A 12,635-nucleotide genomic window follows, 5' to 3' on the forward strand; every position below is an offset into this window, starting at 1 on the left:
ACGGTATGTAGATATGTGCACTAGGATGCATAAGATGCCGTGACAATGTGGGTTGCCCTTACGTCTACAGCTGCCCTTTAATCCTGTTACATTCTAGCCTGCAGTGAATTCAGCAGCAAAAGATTTCACAATTAAATCATCCCAACTTTATATTTCCAAACTTGACTCCAGCACCGACGAAGTTCATTGTATTACCAGCATTTTGGTGGCACATTCAACCAGCAGGCCAATTAACTCAACGTCATGCAGGTTCTAGTGCAGATGTTTCCATGCAAACTATGGGTATCATAAACGAAGGAGACTTTGCTATACATACCTTTTCAGCACTGTTTTATGACTGGTTAAAGTCTGGTACATTTCAAAGTATAAGACACATATTATTGTATGCATGTCTACAGATTGCAGATTATGTTGGCTTGCTTCTGAATGAGACTGCAAAATGCTGCAAACAGTGGCCACCTTTCAAAGCAGCTTTTGCAGAAAACCGTTTGATTTTTCTATTCCCCATGAGCCACTATTTTTCGAGGCCGTGTAAAGGTGAACGCGGCCACTAGAAAATCTAGGTTTGTCAGTGCCACAAGGACCACCACTTTGTAGTACATTTGGGCATATCTAATGTTACCAAATGAGTGTTAAAGAGAGACATGTTGCTTTCAAAATAATTTATTGGTTGGCCGCTGGTTCATCAGTGCACACAAAATTTTTAGGCTAGAAGGAAGTTGACCTAGAGCAAGACATCTTTTATTCATGCTTCTTTGCTGTCTTCCTCCCTCCTAAATATACAAATGTGTATATACAGCTTCACAATCATGATGTGTTGAGGTCAGTGCTAAATAAAAAAAAATGCATCCGACAAAGGTATAGTTAGAGATTGAGTACAAAAAATTCATTCTAAGTGAGCCTATATATGTCTTGTAGATTCCAAGGGAAGGCAAGTATAGCAGGGGGCAGCAGAAACTCAGGCAGGCAGGTGAGATTAAAAAGTTTGCGGGGATCAGACGGATGCAGCTGACAGAGGATCGGGTTATTTGGATAGATATGGGAGAGGCATCTATACAAGCAGGTATATATACAAGTGCTCAATTATGATGCATTTGCGGTCAGTGCTAAAAAAAATTCCACCCATCAAAGGTATAGGTGGGGAGTGAGTACACAAAATTCATTCTAAGTGAGCCTATATATGTCTTGTAGATTCCAAGGGAAGGCAAGCGTAGCAGGGGGCAGCAGAAATTCGGGCAGACAGATGAGATTAGGAAGTCTGCGGGGATCATATGAATGCAGCTGACAGAGGATTGGGTTATTTGAATGGATATGGGAGAGGCATCTATTATGATGCCTCCCCCATTATGATGTATCTGCGGTCAGTTCCAAAAAAAGAAAAATTCTACCCGTCAAAGGTAAAGGAAGGGAGTGAGTACACTAAATTCAAAGTGAGCCTATATATGTCTTTTAGATTCCAAGGGAAGGCAAGTGTAGCAGGGGGCAGCAGAAACTCGGGCAAGCAGATGAAATTAGGAAGTTTGCGAGAATCATGCACCTGGCACTGGATCGGGTTATTTGGATGGATATGGGAGAGGCATTTGCCCAGCAGTGGGTGCAGTCAGGCTAGTGATATCAACAAGACTAACAACTGGATGAGTTGGTACTGATTCATCTTAAAACCAGCCAGAAGACGAAACACGTGAGAGGAGCGCAAGACAAAGTTTGACTAACAACTGAAATATTACTGAAGGAAAGAGGCAAAAGATGATTCGCACAGAAATGCACCTGCACGAAAAACCCCCAAAGCAGTGAAAGCGTGGAAAGCAGAAAGGGTCTAAAAAATCATCTAAAAAAAAGCAAATTCCTTATGGTCAAGAACCACTCGTTACAAAAGGGAAGCCACAGATTCAAATCCAAAGGCACACTATACTGCAAAGGCTAAGGACGTGTGTGTGGCTAAGAAATCAGTCAACAGTCTTTTGGAGCCTTTTTTACATGTGCATCTCTGTGCAAGTCTTCTTTTGCCTCTATCCCTTAGTAAAATTCTAGTTATTAGTCCAGCTGTCCTGCAATTCTCTCTTCTCATGTTTTCTGGCTTATTTCAGAATGAATAAGGTGATGACTACAAACCTTGTGCAAACTGGAAACCAGTGTAACTGTCAGATAGAAACCTTTCCCTTATTTGGCTTGCATCACAAATAGGGAAGACTTTACTGTGATGTCTGCCGAGGCATCCTCAAAGCCAGTGCGCAAGCTGGCTGTAGCAGATGTAGCAGTGCCTCCTGTTGACAAGAGAAAAAGCAATATTCACAATTCAGCATAGCAAAATGAAAATATGGTTTAGGTCTTTTACAAATTTGAAAGTTATTCATGCATCTGTACAATTCCCGTCTAACAGAAGCTGTACAGTGTAACTTTCACTGTCAATTTATTCTCCCTAGAAGTATGGCAAACTTTGAATTCTGCTGCAGGTGATTGAGAGAGAATGAGACCCACCCAATATTAGAACTCCAGTGCAATCACAATTTGCTACTGCAGCAAAATAATGCCTGAAGGCAATGCAGCTTTTGACTGACAAAACCTGGTAGTCGTCTTACACCCTTTATACTATTGTGGCCGATGTCAATGTCCACGCTGATATCATCTGCATAGCACTAAGATGTTAAATATGCGACTTATGCATTAAGCAGCTCTGTGCATGGAGTCATTCTATTCGAAGGAGGCATAAGTCCACTTCTGTCAACGGCTCTCAGTTGTTTTCCCAAAACACGCCACGTGCCAAACTTTCTGCAAGTGCCGCAAAACTACTCTATAACTTCATTTGCTGACTGTAAAATTTCCAACACTTACTCAAGCTGTGGAAGTTTCAGTGTACTGGCCTTTGGAAGACCGTCTTTCTTTTGTTTTTTGGTTGTCACATTCCAGCACATGTAAAATGTCAGTGTCAAAACATTTTGGAGAGGTTTACTGTGTGGAGGTGTTGATGATGGTATCAGTGAAGTCGGACAATTTTTTAAAATTATATTTGCACACTATACAACACTCACCTAATGTAAGTGGGTAAAAAAACAACTAGGAAATAAAACTTGAGTTCTGGTATGGTGATTGTTCTGGCAGCAAGTGGGGACAGGCTATAACAAGAGTTGTCGGGCTAGTTAGTGATTGTCTGCAGAAGCAAGTCCTGCTCTGTGTGTTTTTCTCTTATGTGTCATTTTTTAGTGCATTTTCCCACGGTTTCTGCAGGAGACAGGCTACTTCACTGCATGCAATTTCACTTAGCACAGAGTCCTCCGAAATGAGATTGTTTTTGTACTTATTTACTGCATTTCTTGTGGCATTCTTTATGTATTCATGTTTTGAAGTGCTGCACTTGCTGAAGGTCATACCTGGCTAATAAAACAAGCAAATGTGTCCGGACAGAGCTTTTTTTTTTTTTTTTTTTTTTTTCCGTTACTTCACATCAATGTGCATGCCCTTTCTATTTAGCAAGTTCACACTATCAGATGATGCGTGTTTTCTCATTTACTCGTGCATGGAATTAAGCAAACCAGTAATTTGCATGGTGAAACGTCATGCTCATGCGCACCTTCTACGACAACAAGAAAATTATGAAAACCAGCGATGTTGTGTTCGCGCTAACGTGGCGCATTATCGACACTGTAGACAGTGTAGGTGATCGCAAGTAAGTAACGTTAAAGGGGAAGCTTTCTTTTATTAGCACTGCCTTCCGCAATAGATTTCATTACAGCATTTCTTGCTCGAGAAAATGAAAAACAGGTGGCCGCTTGTTCAAGTTATGTCGCCTTTCGCTCAAGATTCTTACCTTGTGTTCTCGACTAGCAGTCCATGATCAAGAAGCATTTGGAGTAAATGCGGATGATCTGTAACACCCAGACGGCTGCTTCAACTACGTAGTCGCCGCCGGGAACTCGCCAGATGCTCTCAAGAGCAGTCGGCATCGGCAAGCGCCGGCCGCAGCTGCACCTATTCGAAAGCTTCGGTTAGCGATTGCGCACTCTCGCAACGGTCAAACGTAGGCTAGGCTGCAAGACTCGGACATACATACCAATGCGTAGTTCCGAAAAGGCTGGGATCGGGAGGCTGACGGTCGGGGCTTCTGCAAGCCGGAGTTGTGCCGCGGTTACCGCGGCCTCTCGACACAAGTGTTACTGTACCGGTCGCTCGCAGGCTCCATCCTCGCCGACCTGGCACCCGAAAAGTTGCGTCGGCGTAAGGCTCAAAGCCCACGATGTAACCATGTTTTAACAGTAGCAACTATATTCTAGTTCACTATAGCAGCACAGCGACGCTGGAACCCACAGATACCACAGAGGAACCTAGGCGTCGGCCATATTAAAGAAACCCTGTGAGAACGTAGCGTAGAGTAGGGCACAATTAGAACCTCTAAAATGCACCGAGCTCGGTCAACTTTAGTTCAGCAGGCTCCGGCAACGAGAGCTTCTCATTGGCTTAGCGCTGTGACATATCTGTTGAGTTGAGGAGGACGCGCGCTAGGAAACCGAAATTCTGTTTTTGTCGCTATTAAATCAACGCGGGCGATGAAACGAATCGCGGTATATTATATGATGCAGGACAAGGATTCCATTTAACCAAGCCGTGCAAAATTTCCGGAAAACGTTTCACGACCCCTTTAACCTCGTCCTTCATCACTAGCGGAATGTCTGACTGTTCATTACTGTCCTGACTACTGTGGCTACTGCAGAGATCAGTATAGAACTCCTCAGCTACTTTGACTATCTTGTCCATATTCGTGATGACGCTGCCCACCTTGTCCCTTAGCGCATACATCTGATTTTTGCCTATGCCCAATTTCTTCACCGCTTTAAGGCTTCCCACATTTTTTACAGCATGCTCAATTTTCTCCATGCTATACTTCCTTATATCGGCTTCTTTGCACTTTGAAAAAAAAAAAAAAAAAGTTTTTGAAAGGTGCCCCCTCATCCAACTTAGCCTTACATTACAGACTAATCTTAATGATCCTGCTTCGTCGCAGGTGTCGGATAAATCATGCAATCCGCTCCTTGATACGGCTAAGATTATTTTCAGGCATCACGATAAATTGACTAGGAAACTCGGTGAAGCTCATTGCATTCATAAAAATAGCGACACGTGTGTAAGCACACCGTCAGTAATCATCCATGATTGTAAAGTGGATTCATAGCAGTATGTTTAGTGGTTCTGGAAGGAAAGGGTAGCGCATGCGCTTCTGGTGGTCATATGAGAGTATATTATCCATATATACGTTTCAATAAACTTTCAGTTGTCAGCAGCGCTTGTCCTTTCGTCTTTTTCTTGTTCCCTGTCTCCTGTCGCAGCACTGATGAAAGTGATGAAGATGAACTAACTATATCAAAATTCCGCGTTACTAGCTTTACCTTACGCGCTAAATTCAACACCGCCTTTTCGAATTTTAATAGTCAATCCCGGATGTAGTAAAATCTCGTTACAAGAGACACTTGAAAATGGTTTGATTGGTTTTCCTATGTTTGCCACGCTAACAGCATTGCATATAAGAGACATGGTTACAAGAGACACTCTGTTACTAAGGGCAACTTTTGCAGGCCCCTAAAGTAACTTCTTCACTATTCAGAAGAGACACAATTAACCCAGGTGTGCTCATGCAATGCAGCTGACTCGTACCAACTCATATGTGTGGCAGTTTAGACTTTTATATCCCATATTGATGTCCTTTTTTTGTTGTAATATGTCAGGAACCAAGGAGGAGTGCCTCTTCTTGACTGGGAAGTTAAAATGTCCCTGTTGTTTCAGTCACACAGGAATGTGATGACAGTGGCTGAAACAACGTGGACATTTTCACTTCCTAGTTAAGAGGAGGCACTCCCCCTCAATTCCAGACATATTGCGGAAAAATAAGACTCGTATAAAACAAAATTTAGCTGAGGGAATCTAAACTGCTGCACATGAGTTGGTGAGAAGTTTTGGTTACAAGAGATCTTGCTTAAGAGAGACATCTTTTATAGGTCCCTTGAATGTCTCTTGTAACGAGATTTTACTGTATTGGATTATTGCTTATATATCTAACTCTCAAAATAAGTTCTTGAAAATCCCACGAAAAAGATAGCAACATTGTTCGCGTTTATCGAACTCCTGTTCAGCGGACTTTAGATGTATCGAACTGCGTGCCGAGCCCCTTCAAAGGGCGCTTCTCCGAATTATCAGTCTATCACTTCTCGCGCATATGTATCAAGGCGGGTCGGTTGCGTGGCTCTTGGCAGCAGCTCTGTGCTAACGCATTAAAGCCAGTTCACGAGGTCTATGTCGGGTAAAGTTCCCTGCGGTTTGGCCTTTTTTTTTTTCATCGTGATACTTCTGTCAAGCGGTGCAGCCAGCATAGCTGATTGAGATGGCGGCTTTGCTGAAGGAGATTCTGAAATCTACAGTATTATTGCACTTGCAGGTAACATAACAAGAATTTGATCTGTGATGGCTGTGAACTGCAGCACTGACGTGCTGCAGTGTGTTCTGGTCTGTCCCCGCTCTGGCGGCATGTGAATCCAAAATTTGACTCTTGGGAGGAGGCAATGCTCGTGTGTACGCCTCTACTGGTGTGCCAACTTTATCTTGATTCTTATAGCGCTGACGAAACACCACAGGAAGAAAGGTGTTTCGTCAGCGCTATAAGAATCAAGATCATGTACCAACTAACCCGTCAAAAAGTCCTGCCGCCAACTTTATTCGCCACTTGGGGCGAGGACAGCACTTCACCGATGGCGTGGGTACATCGTATTCACACTTCTGGATTATATCTGTTGGCATTCATTGTTATATATTGATATATTTGCCATCTCCTACGAGATCTTTCTTTTTACGATTTTGGAGAAATAAAGATATATCTTTTTGGTTGAAATTTATAAATTGAACAAACCTGCCGCAGTGGCTCAGTGATTAAGATGCTTGGCTACTGGGTTCCAACCCTACAGAATTTCGATACAAGGCGAAACACAAAAAATTCAGTGTGCTGTGTACCTGCGATGTCAGTGCACTATATAAAAATTCCCAGGTGGTCGAAACTACTCCCTGCATTATGGCACCACTCTTCTTTCACTCCCACCCCTCTTCCCTAAAGGCGCAGTCAGGTGTCCGATTATAGAAAATAAAGATGCAGTATCTGTCACAGTTCTCAGTGGACACCTGAGCTGCACCACGACACCACCTCAAAAAACCCTATGCTGTCCTTTGTCTCAGCAGCTGTTGGCTCCTTCCTTATGCACACACTGCCTATGTGAAGTTATCAACCTGCAAATACCAACCTGGATATTAAATTAATTTAAACCAAATGAAATAAAATTCAAATAAGTTGTTAGTTAGCGCCTGTCCTTGTGTTTGCCTCTTCTTTGTGAATCGTCTTTCGTTTTGCACTTCAATTTACTTTAGGAATTCCAACTTGTCGCAATCGTGTTTTGCCCCTTTCTATTTCATTTATTAGAGGAACACTATTGATCCTCAACAGGTTTCTGTCACATCAAACTAAAATACTCTGCTAAATGTGGTTGTTGTACAGGTGCAGTAGTGTTGCAAACACACCAGTATTGCTGAAGAATTCTTTATTTTTTTTTTCTTCCACTTGCACTTGTTGCACATAACACACAAGAAATAAATCAGCCAATTGCAAATTCATTATTTTCCAAAGCCCATTTCCGCATTGCTCATACAAAAATTTTCAAAGCTCTGGTATGCATACTTTTTACAGCTTCCTATGAGCAAAGGTGGCTGCCTTTACAGTCAAGCAGCAACTATACAGCAACAATGGGCACTGCTAAAAGAAAAATCTTGTATCACTGACAGAGTTGTACACGCAAGTGTGACATTCTCCTTTGCTCAGCACAGTCCATAAGTATGTACAATAAAAATTCAGTCTGCTGTCTCACATACTTTCGTACATAAAAGACAGTAAGTACAGAAAAAAAAAAAGAACATAGGAGAACAACAACATGCTTGCTGTGACAGAGGTGAAGGCGGCATGCTCGCACTTGTGGGGGAAAACGAGCACTGTCTCTTGTTAAGGCAGCCATCACAACCCCACCACTTGCGGTGTCCACGTAGGGGACCTGCCATCTGAACAGGATGGTCATCGTTTTAATGTCCTTAAATACATATACACTCACGGGCGACCTAGAAGAGCAGCGTGCTCATGCCACCCATGTCTCCCTGTTCCTTGATGAAGATCTCAAAGTACTGGTAAATGATTGTGACAGCAAGGAGGATACCAGTACCACTGCCAATAGCACCTGCACAAAGGAAAATAAAAGCAATAATTTCACTATGTGGGCTTTGGGATGGCATGTTTCCCGCAGCTGTAGAGGCCTGAGTATAGTAAAATCTTGCCGATAAGCGCAGGAAGAAACGCATTACTCAGAGGAACGTCCTAATTTCGAAAGGTACTATTGACAATTTCACGCTAGTATAACATTTCTTGGCATAAGGCATGAAAAGCTCCTTTTCTAGTGCTCGCAGAATTCAGACATCAGCTGTGTTGTACAGTAAAATCAAATTAAGTCAACCCCCGTTAATGGAGAACTATACTTCGTCTCACAAGATATCTGCAGCACTGCGAAAGGTAGAGGAGCGCTTGCAATTGTGCTCCTAAGTGCCTCTCGCCCCTGCATACTGTAATAGAGAATTGCACTCCTTCTGTCACCACCGCCAATTTGGGAAGGGGGGGGGGGGGGGGGGGAGTGAGAGGTGCGTAGGAGCACAATTGCCTTTGTAGTGCGAGTGATCCTGATTGGACCGGGGTGCCTCTGCCTTTTGCAGTCCTGCAAACATCTTGTGAGACGAAGTATAGGATTGTAGTTCGAGCTGGGAGGGCTCACTACAGTTAATTCTGAATGGGGATTGCGTCGAGGTGTGACCCACAGCGATCACCAAAACAGCCTCCATGATGATTGTGCAGTAAAGAATCCTCAAAACATGACAGGAAGAGGCACCACTGCTACTGCGTCATAATGCGAAATGGGTTGAGGAGGCCTTTGCGATTTTTGAGCAGTTGAGTATTCCTGACAGTGCACAAGGTGAAGCACCTCACGAAACCAGGAAATCCATTCATTCTCATTGAGGTTTGGTTTGTGAGGTTCCATAGTGGCTCAGGTTATGAGAGATAGTCATTTAGGTTCCATCTCAAATGCAGGCAGGTATCATATAGTTGTTCACTAGAAAAACTTGCTGTGATGCAAACGGTTTTTAGCAGTTTTACAGGTCCAATCAAGCTATAGCTAAATATTTTTTCTGGTCCCTTGGAGGTTGAATTAACGAGAGTTTACTGCAGTACTCTGCAACATATCCGGCCCATCGATGGCAAAAGCTGCCAGATTCTTCCTTGGTTGTTTTTAGATGCAGCTATACACTGCCAAGTAGGCTCATTGTTATGACAGAGCTCTCTCTCTATCCTTCTTGGAATCAAGTCAGACATGCTTATCCCACACACACGTGTATGGCCTGGTTAAAGCAGAGCCTTACATCAGGTGGCCCTTCAAATAATGTGGCAAGGAGTGTGCAAGAAATAAATCAGGCATAAATCAAGGAGGGGGGGGGGGACAAGGTCCAAGAAAGAAAACGTTCATGTATGTCACATGAATTAAATCCTGAAAGAACATGTACCGTAGAAACCCACATAGAGTATAAGGTGTAATTTCGGAATAGCAAAAACGAGAAAAAAGTTCATCCACGTATAATGTGAGCGAGGAAAGATCAATCAAAGCATTTATTTGCACCAACTTTCACAGTTTTCCCGTGAGTCGTACGCAGTCCATGCTTTTGCGTTCAACACAACCCCGCACCAGGTGTCGAGTAGTGCCCCGAACCTTCGTGTGTGGGTGCTGGTCCGCCCCCCTTGCTCGTGCCGACAGGCTTGATCGGAGAATTTCGTGTGCCACGAGGAGATGCAGCTCACATTCGCTCGGCAATTGCGGAAGCCACAGGGTCCTCCAGCTGTTCTAAAACCAGTAGGCAGCTTCCAGCTCAGACGTGGGACGACAGTGCATAAACCTGTTGCCCATCATGTATTATGCTCGCGCCTGTTCGCGTCTAGCACCGGGTGGCGTGTGTGCCCACAATGTTCTCAGATTCAAGGTTTTTGCGATCATTGTCATCCGACCGTTGTCATCTATTGTAGGATGACAACGCTCGTGTACAGCGCGCTGCACAATAGACCTCTCCCTGTTTGCAAACAATGGGGGGCGCACCGAAGGAAAACCGGCTTGGTGGACAAAAGCGTCCTCTTTAGCCGAGTCTTCCTGCTGCAAGGAGCGTCGGGGAGCTGCAGTTTTGCCTCATATTGTGCATTAGCTGTATTCAGATCCGGCACAATATGCATCACCCCTTAGTATATGTACCCATTAGCAATTCTCACTTTGAAAAGGTAGTCTGGGCAAGCATGCAATTATTTTTCTGTTCCATGAACAGGCGTGGTCCGTTGTGGACGGTCTGAAGTCTTACCAAACGCTTGAAACGCATAGAACTTAAGCATGCTGGAAAAGGGGTCAATGCAGGCCTATCATAGGCTTCAGGTTTTTTTTTTTTTTATGTCCTTCACAAAACCCGACTTCTGGGCCCCGCAAAGGTTGGAAAATTTTGAGCGAAAACAGCAGCGCATGCGCGAGATAATTCGCGCTTAGTTGGGTGATTTCCCTCCCTAGTACAGACATTTTTAGTTTGTGTTATGTTCTTCCAGACAAACAATATACAGTCAAACCTCGTTATAACGAAGTCTCATTTTGCGCGGAAATTCGTTCGTTATATCCGATATTCGTTGTAAAAGTACACACAAATTCCTACAAAAAAAAATTCTGTTCATAAACCCAAGTAAAGGCTACCCTAAAATGGAAAGCACAGAGCTGAAAAAAAGCATTTTTTTTTCTTTAAAGCTGGTATAAGCACGCGAAACCTTACCTTGCATTTTGCACTGCCAAGCAAAAATGAGCACACAAATCGGGATTTAGGCCACGCAGAACTGATTTATTTAAAAAAAACGACGTAATCTTCATTTGGCGGCACTTCACACTATTCGATAGAATAAATTTCTCAACGAAATAGACATTGTACAGCGCTTTCCCAATGTCAGCTGATTTGGCCACAGGTAGGTTCTCAAGGTACCTTCTCAATTTCCTCGCCATATCGGCGGCCTCTGTGCTGCTGACAGCTCGCTCTTCGCCTTCTTCACTCTCATCGCTGCTCGTAGCATCATCTGTAGGAAGCAGCTGATCGACAATTTCTTAATCGGTCAGTTCGGGCACCACAGCCAAGTTGTCATCGGCAGCAATAAAGTCCTCGAACGTAACATTCGGAAATACGGAACGTTGAGCTAGTTCGTACATGATTGCAAATTATGAGCGCTGCGACGGAGAACAACAACGAGAGAGTAATGAGCGCCTGTCCTTGTCCTTACTCTCTCGTTGTTCTCAGTCGCAGCGCTCGTAATTTGCAACATTCGGAACCGCCATGTCGTCTCGTCGAAATTGTCCGCTTCACCTTCAGAATCGTGGGCGTCGTTGGACTCAGTCTCGCTGGTGGATGGGGCTAGGCCAGCATCAACAAAGCAATTTCTTATTGTCGACTGTGCCACTTCGTTTCGTGCACCGTACAGCATGTCCAGCGAAGTTTTGAGGTTTATGGCCGTTGATACGCCCCTGTCTATGTCAAATACGAGCTGCGTAACCAATCGCTTTCGGTAGCAGCATTTTAGTGAGCGTGAGCGAATGATGCCCCTGTCTAATGGCTGCAGCACTGAGGTCGAGTTTGGCGGAAAAAAACTAGGCGGACCGCTTCAAGTGGTACAGACACCTTATGGGCAGAGCAGTTGTCCAATATAAGGAGCACTTTCCTGCGCTGCTCTGCCATGTCTTTGTCGAAGGCCTTCAGCCATGCTTCAAAGAGTGACGACGTCATCCACGCCTTTTTGTTCGAGCGATAGTCTGCTTGGACATACCGGGTGTTGCGCAGGCCCCTGGGGCGAGCAGATTTACCAATAACAGTTAGCCGCCTTTTATCTGACCCATCCATGTTGACACAAACAACAACGGTGACGCGGTCTTTGCTTTTCTTGCCTCCTCGGCACAGTTCGTTCTTCGCAACGAGTGACCTTTCCGGGAGCAGCTTAAAAAAAAGCGCAGTCTCGTCCACGTTGTAGACATCGCGCATCTCGTAGCCATCCAGTTGCATGCGGAAGCTTTCTGCCCACTTCTCGCAGTTCTCTACATTGACGGCTGCTTCTTCGCCCGACAAGGTGTGGCAAACAATCTGGTGGCGGTCTTTAAATCGCTGCAGCCAGCCACTGCTTGCATAGAAGTCATCGTAGCCTAAGACGCAAGCGAGACTTCTTGCCTTCATTTGAAGCACGGCACCAGACACAAGCAGGTTGCGCGCTCTAACGTCCTTGAGCCACGCGAACAAGGCATCTTCAACATCCTGGTGCCTGTCTTCTTCACGGCGCCTGCAGAGTGCACGTTTTCTATCTTCTGCCTTGCGCTCAGTATGGTTGACAGAGTGCTAGGCGTAACGCCGAAGTCTGCGGCAATCTCTTTCTTCTTGCGCCCGCTGTCGACCGCCCTGAATATTTTTATCTTTGTTTCAAGAGAAACTGCTTTGCGTTTCGGCGCCGCCATGCTGCAAGACGA

The 12,635-nt window shown here is 44.4% G+C and overlaps 1 protein-coding gene and 1 long non-coding RNA gene across 2 annotated transcripts in view; both read right to left on the bottom strand.

The window, feature by feature from the left end:
* Window positions 1-639: 639 nt before the first annotated feature.
* Window positions 640-4,350, bottom strand: LOC146207074 (uncharacterized). Its single transcript, XR_014705429.1, has 3 exons — window positions 4,049-4,350; window positions 3,806-3,966; window positions 640-2,264 (listed from the first exon to the last, which is right to left on the bottom strand). It is a non-coding gene; the product is annotated as an uncharacterized LOC146207074 (long non-coding RNA).
* Window positions 4,351-7,551: 3,201 nt separating this feature from the next.
* Window positions 7,552-12,635, bottom strand: part of Sec61alpha (SEC61 translocon subunit alpha) — a 30,148-nt gene continuing 25,064 nt past the window's right edge. Inside the window, exon 11 of the mRNA XM_084596065.1 lies at window positions 7,552-8,252. Coding sequence (XP_084452191.1) covers window positions 8,137-8,252 — 116 coding nt within the window. The 3' untranslated portion in view covers window positions 7,552-8,136. The remainder of the gene's footprint in view (window positions 8,253-12,635) is intronic.

The sequence above is a fragment of the Amblyomma maculatum genome, chromosome 1, assembly GCF_055883805.1.
Source record: "Amblyomma maculatum isolate TAMU_Amacu chromosome 1, ASM5588380v1, whole genome shotgun sequence".
Lineage (NCBI taxonomy): Eukaryota > Metazoa > Arthropoda > Arachnida > Ixodida > Ixodidae > Amblyomma > Amblyomma maculatum.